Source organism: Bos taurus, chromosome 5 (genome assembly GCF_002263795.3).
Source record: "Bos taurus isolate L1 Dominette 01449 registration number 42190680 breed Hereford chromosome 5, ARS-UCD2.0, whole genome shotgun sequence".
Lineage (NCBI taxonomy): Eukaryota > Metazoa > Chordata > Mammalia > Artiodactyla > Bovidae > Bos > Bos taurus.
Window position 1 is genome coordinate 62,874,934 of NC_037332.1, and position 15,602 is coordinate 62,890,535.

Sequence of the window (15,602 nt, forward strand, 5' to 3'; positions counted from 1 at the left end):
ATAAAGGGGAAGAACTACATCCCCCAGAAGTTAAGGCCAGGGACGGAATCTAAACCTGATTTTCTTTTCTTTATGGAAATACCCAGACTCACTAAGCTACACATTGAGTGTTTCAGCTGGGAGTGGATCCTCTTGGGTTCATGGGAGATGAAACGCAGGCTAGGGTCAGTGTGCAGTTCAGCAGCTGGGGAAGACTTAGGAGGTCTGTATTTCTCATTTCTGATTTATTTGCTGCACTCTATCAAATGACTCTCTGAGACATAAATCCTTTCTAGGAGGAAGGAAAAAGGAGCTACTGTTGTTTTTTAGGGCCTTTTATGTGTCAGGCCCCATGCTGGCATTTTTCACACATTATTTAATTAAATCCTAACAACAAGGCTGTAAGGTGTTACATGTTTTCTAGATGTGGAAACAGGTGCAGAGAGGTCAAGTCACCAGAGCCCACAACCAAGGGGTAGAGCTGTGGTCTTGGTCAGTCATCAGCCTCCTCCACAGCCCCTGGGCTGGAGGATCCAGGAGCAGCATTTCAGCTCTGCACTTCATTCATTGTTCATTTCACTCATTCACTCAGAGGTTGTGCATGACTGGTCTTGAGTCCTGAGCTCCCACAGATGATATCGGAGGTAGTCCCTACTCCTGAAGAGCTTCCCCCTCTGCCCCTTTGCTATCCTGGCAATCCATCCCTGTGCCTATAGGGATGGCTCTTTGAAAAAGCATCAGGGGCTGTTCTGATGAGGCCGAAGGAACAGCAGAGGTTGGGAGGTGGGGAGTGGCTTTGGATTTGCCAGCACTTGGCAAGATAGGTGGTGGCCCCACTGTGACCTGCTCCGTGGAGAAACCTGATTCTACTTTGAAGTTTTTAGGGGGTTCATTTCAAATTAGCAGCAGCCCTAGGGTTAGTGGACACTTACGTTTCTTCTGCCATCTTGATTTCGTTTGTTTCTTTTTCCTTTCATTTGAAAAGGTGTCAACTCTCAGAGCCTCAGTTTCCTCCTTTGTCACTAGGGATGACAGCATTTAAGTGACAGGTTTTTGTGAGGTTTGAAAAATATGTCAGACATCTGAAACAGGTCTCAGCAGTGTTAGTCATCTTTTGTCCCGGTTGCCACCCCTCTTGCTTTGCTGCCCACACTTCCTTGGTTTGCAGACTGGGATTGTGTGGCTTTTGCTCTGTAGAGCATGCCTCTCTCCAGATATCTCTCCCTCCTGGTGGATCTGTCCTCGTGGCTGTTAGCTCCCAGAGACAGACCTTGCTCAGCAGGAAAGCTGTTCCAGACTTTCTGGGATATTCCTGCACACATCAAGTGGTGGAGGATTGGGATTGAGATTGGAAAAAAGACCTTGATCCAGCGGCTTTGCTTTGACCTGTCAAATGGATCCAAGTTCAGATCCTGGCTGTCCTACTGTCCCAGCTGTGTGGGCTTCAGCAAATTGTTTAATCTTCTCAAGGCACTACTTTCAAGGGAGCCTCAGATGTGGGGAACTCTCTGTGGGCTGCCCAGCTTCTCAGGGGATCTGGAGGACCTGGTCTACAGGAGTGAAACTTAGCATCAGTCAGTTCAGTTCAGTCACTCAGTCATGTCCGACTCTTTGTGACCCCATGAGTTGCAGCACGCCAGGTCTCCCTGTTCATCACCAACTCCCAGAGTTCACTCAAACTCACGTCCATGAAATCGGTGATGCCATCCAGCCATCTCATCTTCTGTCGTCCCCTTCTCCTGCCCCCAATCCCTCCCAGCATCAGGGTCTTTTCCAATGAGTCAACTGAACACCCAGGACTGATCTCCTTTAGAATGGACTGGTTGCAGAAACTTATCATACTTTGCTGTATAAAACCTCAAACCCAGGTCTCACTCCAGACCTTGTTAACTCAAAATCCCCAGAGATGGGACCCAGGCATCCATATTTTTGAAAGTTCCCCCAGGTGACTCTACAGTACAGCCGTGGTTGAGAGCTTGTACCCTCAGCTCTCGCCCTGGATGGCCTACCAACCCGTTGCCAGTCTCACTCTTGAGCTACAGCTGGCTGTGCCTGTGATGTCTGCTTCTGCAGCGTGCTCTCTACACATGCTCTGTCGTGACTCTCTCAGGAATGGAATGTCCTCAGCAGCACAGACGTTTGGTGTGTATATTAACACAGCTCAGGGGGATGTTTCCTGCTTGGATTTGATGGCTAGCTTACAGAACGACTCTGCCAAGGCTGAATTATTGTCATTTCCTCCTCCAGTCACTGATTTCTCTATCTAGGTATTTCACCTGTGTCTGCTTCTTTCACCTTTTACCTAGCACTGTGACATTACCATTGTGGTAGATACTGTCAGTGGCCACCCTAATATTCAGTCTCTCCCTTTTCCTAACAACTCCTGTATTCTTGCCAGCTTCAGTGTGCTCAGCTAAAATCTACAATAGATATATTTTCTAACTGCTTATCTTGGGGTGGTGGATTAAGCAGAGATGTTAGCAGATGTTAGCAGAACTTGTAGGGTGAAACTTCCAGGAAAGCTCCTGAAAGATTGCCTTACTCAGTTGTGAGGCAGGAGCCCTTTGGTCCTTACCATCTTTTTTTCTGTCTGAAATGTGGATATGCTGAATGATGCTCCAGCAGCTATTGTGCTCATGAGGTGACTTTGCAGATGGATGCCCCTAGCTAAGGATGGTAGAATAGAAATACAGAAGGAACTTGGGATTTTGATGATAATTGTGGAGCTGCTATTCCAGCCCTGTACTATTTATCTCTGAAGTTCATATTACATGAGAAGAAATTCAACCCCTCCCTTTGTTAAAAAAAAGTTATTTGGTTGCCTTAGGTCTTAGTTGTGGCTTAGTTGCTCTGAGGTATGTGGGATCCTAGTTCCCTGACAAAGGGCTGAACCTGCATACCCTGCATTGCAAGGTGGATTCTTAACTACTGGATCCCTGGGAAGTCTCCCCTCCTTTGTTTTAAGAGAGTCTTATTTCTGGTCTTTGATACTAGTCCCCGAATTTAGTTCTCGATACTGCCTGACTCAACACTAGCATATTGGGCTTTTTGGTTTTTGTTTTTATCTCAGAAAACTGTATTTTTAAGGAGTGGAGAGAAATCAGCCTGTCAAAGGTCAGAAAACAGCTTCTTGTATGTGTGAGATAAGTTGTCTCAGTTGTGTCTGACTCTGCAATCCTATGAACTGTAGCCCACCAGGCTCCTCTGTACCTGGGGATCCTCCAAGCAAGAATACTGGAGTGGGTTGCCATGCTCTCCTCCAGGGGATCTTCCTGACCCAGGGATCGAACCTCAGTCCCTTATGGCTCCTGTGTTAGCAGGCAGGTTCTTTACCCCTAGTGCTGCCTGGGAAGCCCTGATATTGCTTCTTACTTGGGGGCATCTCAGCTTCCCTGATCACCTGTCTTACTGACAGGAGGCAGCAAGGAGGAGAACTGCAGACCTCCCAGGGAGCAGCTTTTGGGCATTTGATTGAGGCACCGAGACATCCAGAGGACAACTGAGTATTGACTATGGATAGCTTTGAATGGCTTTTCTTTTTTAAAGATTTATGTATTTTTATTTATTTTTGGCTGCACTAGATCTCCGTTGCTGTGCGGGATTTTCACTAGTTGCAGTGCATGGACTTCTCATTGGGTGGCTTCTCTTGTTGCCAAGCGTGGGCTCTAAGTGCACAGGCTGCAGTAGTTGTGTGCTGTAGAGCGCTAGATCAGTTGCTCTGCTGCATGTGGGATCTTCCTGGACCAGGGCTCGAACCCGTGTCCTCTGCATTGGCAGGCAGATTCTTAACCACTAGACCACCAGAGAAGCACCTGAATGGCTTTTATTACCATGTTGTGAACTGACTTTGGTTCTTAAGAGTGGCTCCATGTCGGTTCACTCTTAATCTCAGTACTGAGACATCACTCCAAGCTTTCCTAAATGGTAGGACTTGCAAGATGCATGTTAGTTAGTGCCTTTGGGCTTGTGAAGTAACAGCTCCTTGGCCATCTGTAGACCTCAGTGGCTGCACTGCCACCTTCGGCTGGGGTAACCCTCCTGGAGCCGTCAAATAGAGAATCTCTATTTCAATCTGGTGTGTGTAAGTCTTTACATCACCAGTCATTAATCATGCTTGGAAAGTTAAAATGCCCATGCGGCTTTTACAAACATAGGTCTCCTGGGTTTTGGAGAGAAAAACAGAAACTGTTTGGATGATAATTTGTAGCTATGATTATTTATGAGTGACATACAGAGTACACTGTGTTGAGCTGGGAATAATCATCTTTGCACTACCAACTCTAAGTGAAATGGAGCTGTGGTGAGTACAGAGTGAGCTTTTGGTCAGAGGATTGACTTGAGATGAAGACAGGAAGCAGTTAAGTGGAACTGGCATTTCCCAGGTCAGCACCAAAGTCTTTGGGTTAATTCCACTGCAAAAATAAGTCCTGGCTCTTGAGTACTAAATGGAATCTCACAGGATGCAGAATGGTAATTGGGCAGTAGACCTAATGAAATTCCTTTCTCTGGGAAGCAGGACCCAGTTGCTGGGGCCAGCTGGATGGAGTGTGGAAGAGGCTGAGGGAGCCTAGGTTCAGGAAGATTCTGTGGGCCTGTGATGGCTGGTTACCAAGTTTTAAGAAATGTGTTTATAACCGTCAGGTTGCTTAATTTTCATAGGAAACATACTTAGTGAATAGTTATATAAAAAGAGAACTGAAAAACTTAATGTCTTTAAAAAAAAAAGGGGGGGCCTTCCATACAGACTTATGAACATGGTCATGGTATTCCAGTTCTGTGGAAAAAGAACTCTGGTGGCTAGCCCACTTATCAAACTTTTATTTCTTTTCAGAAATAGCTTAGGAGCAATGCTGCTTGGGGTCCAAGTATGAATTTTCACTGATTTCTGAGAATTTGGCCATGTGTTCTCCATCTAAGCCTGTCTTCTGCCCCATGATATCCAAACATTATATGCACTAGCAATATTCCAAGTATTTCAGCAGAAAATCTGGTATGTCTTGAGAAAACTCACTTCCATGACTTATTAATGAACTAACTAGACATAATTTTCATTGGGTTCATTTACCCAAATTTATCATAGACTATCATTTAAGAAAATAAATGAAGTAAAAGAATTGAAGTCTTTTTTGGAATAATACCAACATTCAAATGTCTCCACCCCCCATGGATATTTCAGTTGCCAGTGTCTCAGATTCCCCCTTCAAGAAAATTAAGTGCAAATCCCTTTAATACACGGGCTCGCTGTCTTCTGTTTGTGCCCCAGACTTTCCTCCCTCTGCCTGCCCTGTTGCGTGACTAGTGGTGCCTTGTGTAGACTAAATCAATGGGCACCTTGCCCTGTGGCTTCCAGTTGGTTCAGGTAATACAGGGTGGAGGGTGGAGAGTGAGATCTGGGTTTTTTTTTTTTTTTTTTTTTAAACTTGAGTATCATTCATTTACAATATTGCATTAGTTTCAGGTGAACAGCAAAGTGATTCAGTAGGTATATACACACACATAGATACACTTTTTCCATCACATAGGAGGTTATTGCAAGATACTGAATGTAGCTCCCTGTCCTTGTTGTTTATTTTCTATATAGTAGTGTATATCTGTTAATCCCATTATCCCTTTCCCTTTTGGTAACCATAAGTTTGCTATGTCTGTAAGTCTGTTTTGGTTTTGTAAATAAGCTCATATGTATCATTTTTTAGAGTTTACATATAAGCGATATCATAAGATGCTTGTCTTTGTCTGACTTCACTTAGTATGATAATCTCTGTGTTTATCCATGTTGTCACAGGGAATTCTCTGGTGGTCCAGTGTTAGCACTCTGTGCTTTCACTGCTGTGGGCCTGGGTTTGATCCCTGGTTGGGGAACTAACATTGCACAAGCCATGTGGTATGCCTCTCTCCACCTAAAAAGGAAAATAAAAAATCCATGTTGCTGCAAATGGCATTATTTCATTCTTTTTTTTTTGTAGCCAAGTAATATTCCAGTGTGTGTGTGTGTGTATCATATAATTTTTATCCATTCATCTGTGGATGAACATCTAGGTTGCTTCCATGTCTTAGCTATTGTAAATATTGCTGCTGTGAACATTGGGGTGCATGTATCTTTTTGAATTAGTTCTTATATTTCCCAATAAATGCCCAGGAGTGGGATTGCTGGATCATATGGTAACTTTTAGTTTTTTAGGGAACTTCCATGCTTTTTCCATAGTGACTGCACCAATTTACATTCCCATCAATGGTGTAGGAGGATTCTCTTTTCTCCACATCCTCTCCAGTAATTTATTATTTGTAGGCATTTTCATGATGGTCATTCTGACTGGTGTGAGACGATTCCTCATTGTAGTTTTGATTTGTGTTTCTCTAATAATTAGTGATGTTGAACTATTTTCATGTGCCTATTCCATCTATATCTTTTTTGAAGAAATGTTTATTTAGGCCATCTGCCCTTTTTTTTTTTTTTTTTTTGGGATCAAGTTGTTTGTTTTTTGATATTGAGTTAGTCTTTTGTATATTTTGGAAATTAATTCCTTGTTACATCAATTTATATTTTGCATATATTTTCCCCCATTCCATGTTTTTTCTTTTAGCTTGTTTATGGTTTCGTTTGCTGTGCAAGAAAAAGAAAAAGAAATGCAAGAAGATAAAATGGTTGTCTGAGGAGGACTTACAAACAGCTATGAAAAGAAGAGAAGCGAAAGGCAAAGGAAAGATATACCCATTTGAATGCAGAGTTCCAAAGAATAGCAAGGAGAGATAAGACAGACTTCCTCAGTGATCAATGCAAAGAAATAGAGAAAAACAATAGAATAGGAAAGACTAGAGATCTCTTCAAGAAAATTAGAGATACCAAGGGAACATTTCATGCGAAAATGGGCACAATAAAGGACAGAAATGGTATGGACCTAACAGAAGCAGAAGATAGTAAGAAGAGGTGGCAAGAATACACAGAAGAATTACACAAAAAAGATCTTCATGACCCAGATAATCACAATGGTGTGATCACTCACCTGGAGCCAGACATCCTGGAATGTGAAGTCAAGTGGGCCTTAGGAAGCATCACTACAAACAAAGAAAGGTAGTGGAGGTGATAGAATTCCAGTTGAGCGATTTCAAATCCTAAAAGATGATGCTGTGAAAGTGCTGCACTCAGTATGCCAGCAAATTTGGAAAACTCAGCAGTGGTCACAGGACTGGAAAAGGTCAGTTTTTATTCCAATCCCAAAGAAAGGCAATGCCAAAGGATGTTCAAACTACTGCACAATTGCATTCATCTCACTTGCTGGCAAAGTAATGTTCAAAATCCTCCAAGCCAGGCTTTAACAGTATGTGAACCATGACCTTCCAGATGTTCAAGCTGGATTTAGAAAAGGCAGAGGAACCAGAGATCAAATTGCCAACATCTGTTGGATCATTGAAAAAATGAGAGAGTTCCAGAAAAACATCTGCTTTATTGACTATGCCAAAGCCTTTGACTGTGTGGATCACAATAAACTGGAAAATTCTTCAAGAGATGGGAATACCAGACCACCTGACCTGCCTCCTGAGAGATCTGTATGCAGGTCAAGAGGCAACAGTTGGAACTGGACATGGAACAACAGACTGGTTCTAAATCAGGAAAGGAGTACATCAAGGCTGTATATCGTCACCCTGTTATTTAACTTATATGCAGAGTACATCATGAGAAATGCTGGCCTGGATGAAGCACAAGCTGGAATAAAGATTGCTGGGAGAAATATCAATAACCTCAGAAATGCAGATGACACCACCCTTATAGCAGAAAGCGAAGAAATAAAGAGCCTCTTGATGAAAGTGAAAGAGGAGAGTGAAAAAGTTGGCTTAAAGCTCAACATTCAGCAAACTAAGATCATGGCATCTGGTCCCATCACTTCATGCCAAATAGATGGGAAAATAATGGAAACAGTAAGAGATTTCATTTTTTGGGGTTCCAAAATCACATCAGATGGTGACTGCAGCCATGAAAGTAAAAGATGCTTGCTCATTGGAAGAAAAGTTATGACCAACCTAGATAGCATATTAAAAAGCAGAAACATTACTTTGCCAACAAAGTTCCATCTAGTCAAAGCTTTGGTTTTTCCAGTAGTCATGTATGGATGTGAGAGTTGGACTATAAAGAAAGCTGAGCACTGAAGAATTAATGCTTTTGAACTGTGTTGATTGAGAAGACTCGAGAGTCCCTTGGACTTCAAAGAGATCCAAGCAGTCCATCCTAATTGAGATCAGTCCTGAGTGTTCATTGGAAGGACTGATGCTGAAGCTAAAACTGAATACTTTGGCCACCTGATGCGAAGAATTGACTCATTTGAAAAGACCCTGATTGTGGGAATGATTGAAGGTGCAGGAAGAGAAGGGGATGACAAGGGATGAGAATGGATGGCATCACGGACTCAGTGGACATGAGTTTGAATAAGCTCAGGGAGTTGGTGATGGACAGGGAAGCCTGGCGTCCTGCAGTCCATGGGGCCATGAAGAGTTGGACATGACTGAGCGACCAAGCTGAACTGAACTTGCTGTGTGAAAGCTTTTGAGTTGAACTAGGTCCCACTTGTTTGTTTTGTTTTGTATTTCCATTACTTTGGGAGACAGATTGAAAAAGATAACTGCTGCAATTTATGTCAGTGTTCAGCCTATGTTTTTTCATCTAAGAATTTTGTACTGTCCAGTTTCACATTTAGGTTTTTAATCCATTTTGTTTGTTTTTGTATAAGGTGTTAGAGAATGTTATAATTTAATTTTTTTTACATGTAGCTGTCCAGTTTTCCCAGCACCGTTTATTGAAGAGATTTCCTTCACTGTATAGTCTTTTCTGTCATAGGTTAATTGACCATAGGTTCATGGGTTTATTTCTGGTCTTTCTAGCCTGTTCCGTTGATCTGTCTTTCTATTTTTCTTCCAATACCATACTGTTTTGGGGACTATGGCTTTGTGGTATAGTCAGAAGCCAGGGAGCGTGATTCCTCCAGCTCCATTTTTCAAGATTGCTTTGGCTATTTAGGGTCTTTTGTGTCTCCATACAAATCTTAAGATTTATTTTGTTCTACTTCTGTAAAAAATGCCATGGGTATCTTGAAGGGGCTTGCATTGACTCTGTAGATTGCCTCAGGGTAGTATAGTCATTTTGACTATATGGCTTCTTCCAGTCCATGATCACGGTTTATCTCTTTGCCTGTTTGTGTGACCTTTGATTTCTTTAATCAGCATATTTTTTTGTCATTTAATTAAAGTGTAGTTGATTCACAATGTGTTAATTTCTTCTGTACAGCAAAGTGATTCAGTTATACATTCCTTCAGTGGTCCATGGCTTGTTTAACAGTATATTGTTTAGCCTCCCCATATTGTGGTTTTTCCAGTTTTTTTCTTATAGTTGATTTCTAGCCTCATGGTACTGTGGTTGGAAAAGATGCTTGATATAATTTCAGTTTTCTTAAATTTATTCAGGCTTATTTTGTGGGCTAGCATGTGGCCTATCCTGGAGAATGTTCCATGTGCATTTGAAAAGAATGTGTATTCTTCTGCTTTTGGATGGAATGCTCTATAAATACTGATTAAGTCCACTTGGTCTAATGTATTTTTAAAGCCAGTGTTTCCTTATTCATTTTCTATGTGGATGATCTTGTCCATTGATATAAGTAGGGTGTTAAAGTCCTCTAGTATTATTATATTACCACTGATTTTTTTTTTTTTTATGTTAATTCATGTTTGCTAAATCACTTCAGTTGTGTCTGACTCTTTGAGACTCTATGGACTGTAGCCTGCCAGGCTCCTCTGTCCATGGAATTCTCTGGAGTGGGTTGCCATTTCCTTCTCCAGGAGATCTTCCTGACCCAGGGATCCAACCTTCATTTCTTATGTCTCCTGCATTGGCAGGCAGATTCTTTACCACTAGTGCCACCTGGATTTGCCTTATAAATTGCGGTGCAGGATGCATATGTATTTGTCGTTGTTATGTCTTCTTGGATTGATCCCTTCATCATTATGCAGTGTTCTTCTTTGTCTCTTGTAACAGTCTTTATTTATAGTCCATTTATCTAATACAAGTATTGCTACTCCAGCTTTTTAAAAAAATTTTTTCCCATGAGTGGAATGCCTTTTTCCATCCCCTCACTTTCAGTCTGTGTGCATCTCTAAACCTGAAGTGAGCCTTTTCTAGGCAACATATATACAGATTTTACTTTTCTTATCCATTCAGCCAGTGTATGTCCTTTGGCTGGCACATTTAGTCTGTTTACATTTAAAATAATTATCAGTATGTATGTTCTTGTTGCCATTTTGTTAATTGTTTTGGATTTGTTTTTATGGGTCTTTTTCCCCCTTCTTTTGTTCTCTGGTAATTTGACTATCTTTAGTGTTATGTTTGAATTCCTTTTTATCTTTTATAGATTTTTGGTTTGTGATTTCCATGAGGCTTTTGGGTAGCATCTATAAACAAACATGATTGTTTTAAGTTGCTGATCTCTTAATTTCAACTGTGTTTTAAACACCCTGTGTTTGTACACTCCTTCTCTCATGCTTACTGTTTTTGATATCCTATTTTACATCTAACTGTTTTGTGTACCCTTAACTGCTTATTGCGGATACAGACGATTTTACTACTTCTGTCGCTTAACCTCCCTACTAGTTTTGTGTGTGGGTGCTTATCTACTGTTGCAGTATATTTGCCTTTACCAGTGAGCTTTTTCCTTCTGTAATTTTCTTGTTTCTAGTTATGGCTTTTTCATTTGGAGTCCTTCCTTCAACATTTATCATCAAGTTGGTTTTGTGGTGGTAAATTATTTTAGCTTTTGTCTCTAAAGCTTTTGATTTCTCCATCAAAATGGTAGAGTGTTCTTGGTCGTAGGCTTTTCCCTTTCATCACTTTAAATACATGTTGCCACTCCCTCTGGCCTGCAGAGTTCCTGCCAAAAAGTCAGCTTATACCCTTATGGGAGTTTCCTTGTATGTTATTTGTTGCTTTCCTCTTTCTGCTTTTAATATTCTTTCTTTAATTTTTGTCATTTTTGTCCTGAAGACTCCAAGGCTACTACCCACTACTGGCAGGTGAAGCCAGGTCCGGGGTTAGTCCCAGATTACTGGCAGGCAGAGCTGGTTCCTAGAGTCTCGCTGCAGGGCCCAGGGATCCCAGAGCTCGTTTCATTGATCATTGGTGGTGATGGTGGTGGAGTGATGGTGTTTCCTGACAACAGTTGGGTATGAGGTCCTGAAGATTGTGTTAGTCTGCTAGAGGACTGGACACGGCCCATCTGCTCCCATGGTAGGGTCTGGACTGATGGGGGTGGGAAGCTGTGTTCCAGCCCAGTTAGTTGTTTGGCCTGAGGCATCTCTGCACTGGCACCTACAGGCTGTTGGGTGAGGCCAGGTCTTAGTGCTAATGAGCCAAGATGTCAGCTGCCAACACAGTGTTCATCTGTTTGCATGTTCCCCAACATGTCTGCCTCCTCAGGGTGAGCTGCAGCTAGGTGTCCCCTGCATCTCCACCCTACCTCTCCAGGACACTCACCAGCAGGTAGGTCTGACCCAGGCTCCTATGAGATTACTGCTCTTGCCCTGGGTCCTGGTGCACGTGAGATTTTGTGTGTGCCATTTAAAAGTGAAGTCTCTATTTCCCCTAGTCCTGTGGGGCTTCTGCAGTTAAGCCCTGCTGGCCTTCAATTTCAAATGCTCTGGGGGCTTGTCTTCCTGGTGCCAGACCTCTGGGCAGGGGAGCCTGACATGCGGCTCAAGACTCACTCCTGTGGGAGAATCTCTGCAATATAATCAATCTCGTTTGTGGGTCACCCACCCAGTGGGTAAAGGGATTTGATTATATTGCGAGTCTGCCCCTCTTACCTGTCTAGTTGTGGTTCCTTCTTTATGTCTTTAGCTATAGAAGATCTTTCCTGGTAGTTGCCAGTCTTTTTATCAATGGTTGTTCTGCTCATAGTTGTGATTCTGGTGTGCTCATGAGCGGAGGTGAGCTCAGGTCTTTCTATGCTGCCATCTTGGCCACTCTCCCTGAGATCAGCATATTTTAACCCAGGCTCCCTTTCTGAGGCCCGTGGCACCTGTCTGGCCGCCCCCTCTACAGGCTACCTCTGTCCCTACTTTCCCTCAGGCTGTAGCAGCACAAGGGATACTGTTCCCTACATGCGGCCAACACCTCTGTAAGTATATTTATTTATTAATCTCTTAAAATTCTCCCAATTGCAGGGTGCCATCTTCTTCTTGCTGGGACCATAACTGATACAAATAAGCATCTTAATCCTGAGATAATAAGAGGATTGGGCTTCCCTGATAGCTCAGCTGGTAAAGAATCTACTTGCAATGCAGATCTGAGTTTGATTCCTGGGTCAGGAAGATCCTCTGGAGAAGGGATAGGCTACCCACTCTGGTATTCTTGGGCTTCCCCTGTGCCTTAGCTGGTAAAGAATCCACCTGCTATGTGGGGATCTGGGTTCGATCCCTGGGTTGGGAGATTCCCTGCAGAAGGGAACAGCTACCCTCTCCAGTATTCTGGCCTGGAGAATTCCATAGACTGTATAGTCCATGGGGTTGAAAAGAGTCAGACAAGACTTAGTGACTTTTACTTTCAATAAGAGGATTGCTGACCTCCTTAATAAAGATTAAAAGGGGCCAAATTAGCCCAGATAAAGCATTACTGTCTAAAATTCCAGCCCAAACTTCCCATCAGGAAATCTGCCCTTCTACCTCTGTGAATGTTGCCTCATTTCAGGATGGTTTTAGCCTTTTGGGGTTCAAAGCCGTAGGCCTCTGCATATCAGGCTGGGAATGCCCCAAGATTGGTTCGACACGTGTTTTGGAGAGTAACACACTTGGATCCAGCAGTGGGGAGATCTTCTGAAAGTTATAGGATATGGAATGTGAATCATTGATTTTTCCAGTGTCTCTCTAACATGGCCCTTTTATCTCTTGACCCAGAGCTGGTACATGTGTCTGTGTCCCCTCAGTCTATACGCTGGTGTCCTAATGCTCCACAGTGCGTATCTGGAGATGGGCTTTTGGGAGATTAGGGTAAGGTGGGACCTGGGGGGTGGGGCCCTCATGGTGGGATTAGTGCCTTTATAAGAAGAGGTGCTCCCCGACCCTCTGCAGGCACACACAGAGGAGAGGTCCTGTGCGCACACAGCAAGAGAGCAGCCACCAACAAGCCAACCCAAGAGAAAAAGCCCTTAGAATGAAACCTACCTTGCTCACACCTCGATCTTGGACTTCCCAGACCTCCAGAACTGTAAGAAATTTGTTTAAGCCACCCAATATTTTGTTATGGCAGCCTAAGACAAATGTGTAGGCCTGTAGACAAACTTATAAAAATGATCTAGTTTGGTGGTCCTTCCTCTTTCAGAAGTTCTTTGTTACAGCCCACTTTACTATTTAAACAAAGACAGTGGTGGCTTTATGGCCGAATTCAAACTGTAAAGGCCACTGCATCTTTCTAAGACTGGCTGAACTTGGAAGTGAACCGATTTCCTCAACAGTTTGGCCAAGTAAAAAAATTCATTTAACTATGGATGCTGAGAAGGCTAAGCCTTTGGTTCTTTCCTATAAATGGAACTGGGAAGGTGCTCACAGAATGATGCCAAGCACCAACAGCTGTATAGTTTCCATTTTATTTTATGTGCTTTTTTTTAATAGGATATAAATAATGACAAAAATTACAAAATTTATAACTGGAAGCCCAAGCATATTTACACATATGTTTCCATTTCAGCAAAGCTACTGTTTACTTTGCTCCTATACAGTTTCCTTTTGGTACCATATTTTAGTGTTATTTTACTCTCAGTTTACTACATACATATCAACAGTGAATAGGCAAAATATATACAAGGAACTGTTCAGTTCAAGTAATTTAATATTGTATTAAAATTCTTTAACACTGAACTAAAGCCATATACATTTGTCAGTTTGAAATAAAATTTTCTGTCTTCAAAACTCACCAACTGATGATGTAACTGATAATCTCAGATTTAAAATAATATTGGTTAATTAAAAAAACATTAAGACAATCCCACAATTTATCAATATCGCTATAATGAACTTCAAAATGATTCACAATGTGATTGATTAGAACAATATACATTAAAATGTTATTTTTTTCTATAATGATATTGGTACTGTTTATATAATTTGATTCTACATAAATATACATTATGGTATCATACAAATACTCCACAGAGACATTAAAAAATTAAAATACCTTAAAGAAATGTAAGTAAATTTTATTTAATCAAAGAGTAAGCAAACATTTATTTATTTTGTTTCAAGAAAGTTTTATTACTTTGGAATCTCTCTTTTTTTATTTTTTTTATTTTTTCCTAGAAAAAAAGTTTTTTTGCAATAGAATTTTATTAATACCTTTCTCAAACAAGGTTTCCATGACAGAAATCTTGACAGCAGGAGCCCTAGATTTTTTTAACATGTTCTTTAAAACTGTGAAGATTAAAAAAAAAAAAAATCTCTGCAGGCTTATGGCTGCGTCAGCACTTTCGGTAAGACGCCAGTCTGCTGCCTGAATCTCCTGCTCTGGGGAATGGCCTGGGTACTCTGCCACACTGAGCAGCCCTCTTGGTGGTAGCAGGAGAAATTTAGTTATTTGAAATGAAACCAGAAACATCCCTCACGACTAACCTAGTTTTCTTATCAATGCATTAGTGAAACATTCTTTTTAATAAAAATATTTAATACAAGACACGTTTTTCTGTGCATAATAAATTCCTCTGTTTTAAATCATTAGGTTTTTGAATCAATCCACAGATGTAAAGATTTTCTTTATCTGACATGGTTGATTACATATAAAATCCACAAATATAGAAACTGGGAAACAGAATTCCCTGGCAATCAGGGGAGTAACTTCTGTTCTCTTGCATGAAACAATACTTAGTGAGATCATGACTTTAGAGATGCTTTCTGGGGGTAGTTCTGTTCTACCTTGAAAACGGCTGACAGTGGAAAATAAACCCAAGATTTTTACACTTTTCGGCAGTATAAGCGACCCCCTGTGTTTTTTCAAGGTGTTATCCCCAAATAACAGCAAAGCGAGGTTGGGGCAGAGTCATGAGAAATACCTCGGGTGGTGGCCAGGAGTGGGGGTTGGGAGCATCAGCCACAAACCTCTGCTCTGTCTCTCAGGGGTTACAGCTGGGAAGTCTTGGTTGCACTTTCTGTCACCGGTGCAGAAAGAACATCCCCAGGAGTGGCCAGTGACCTCTCGCCCATGACAAGGCCACACAAACAGAGCAGTCTTCCTCCCGGGCTGGGTGGAAAGCCTGCTCCGGGACTGCTCGGCGTGCAAGGCACCACGAGGACGGGAAGGAGGTGAGTATCAGAAAATTGTGGTCTCATACTTGGTATTTATCCCCCGCTTGGCCTCTTGTCCTGGCTCCACGATCCACGGCAGGTTGGCCAGAGTCTTTTGCTCAGATGGGTCGATCTGCTTTAGAACAGAAAGGCTAATGCCTGTTATACGGTACCTGCTCAGGAGTGCACGTATGCATTCTAACACTGCCTGGAAATCAGCATTGCACCCTGGCAAGACTTCAGGATGCTGGTGGGTGAGCCATTTGTTGGTTCTTCTGATCACGTTTACTGCATAGGAACCGTGTTCAAGGCACAGGGTT

At 42.1% G+C, this 15,602-nt stretch overlaps 1 protein-coding gene across 8 annotated transcripts in view; it reads right to left on the reverse strand.

Annotated features, from left to right (window-relative positions):
* Positions 1-13,579: 13,579 nt before the first annotated feature.
* Positions 13,580-15,602, reverse strand: part of ANKS1B (ankyrin repeat and sterile alpha motif domain containing 1B) — a 1,158,555-nt gene continuing 1,156,532 nt past the window's right edge. For 5 of the 8 annotated variants that reach the window (XM_024992184.2, XM_059887247.1, XM_059887249.1 and 2 more), the window contains one exon: positions 13,580-15,418. In XM_024992184.2, coding sequence (XP_024847952.2) covers positions 15,308-15,418 — 111 coding nt within the window. In that variant the 3' untranslated portion in view covers positions 13,580-15,307. Of the gene's footprint in view, positions 15,435-15,602 lie in introns of all 8 variants that reach the window. The other 3 variants (XM_024992182.2, XM_024992180.2, XM_005206698.4) reach the window with 2 other exon arrangements.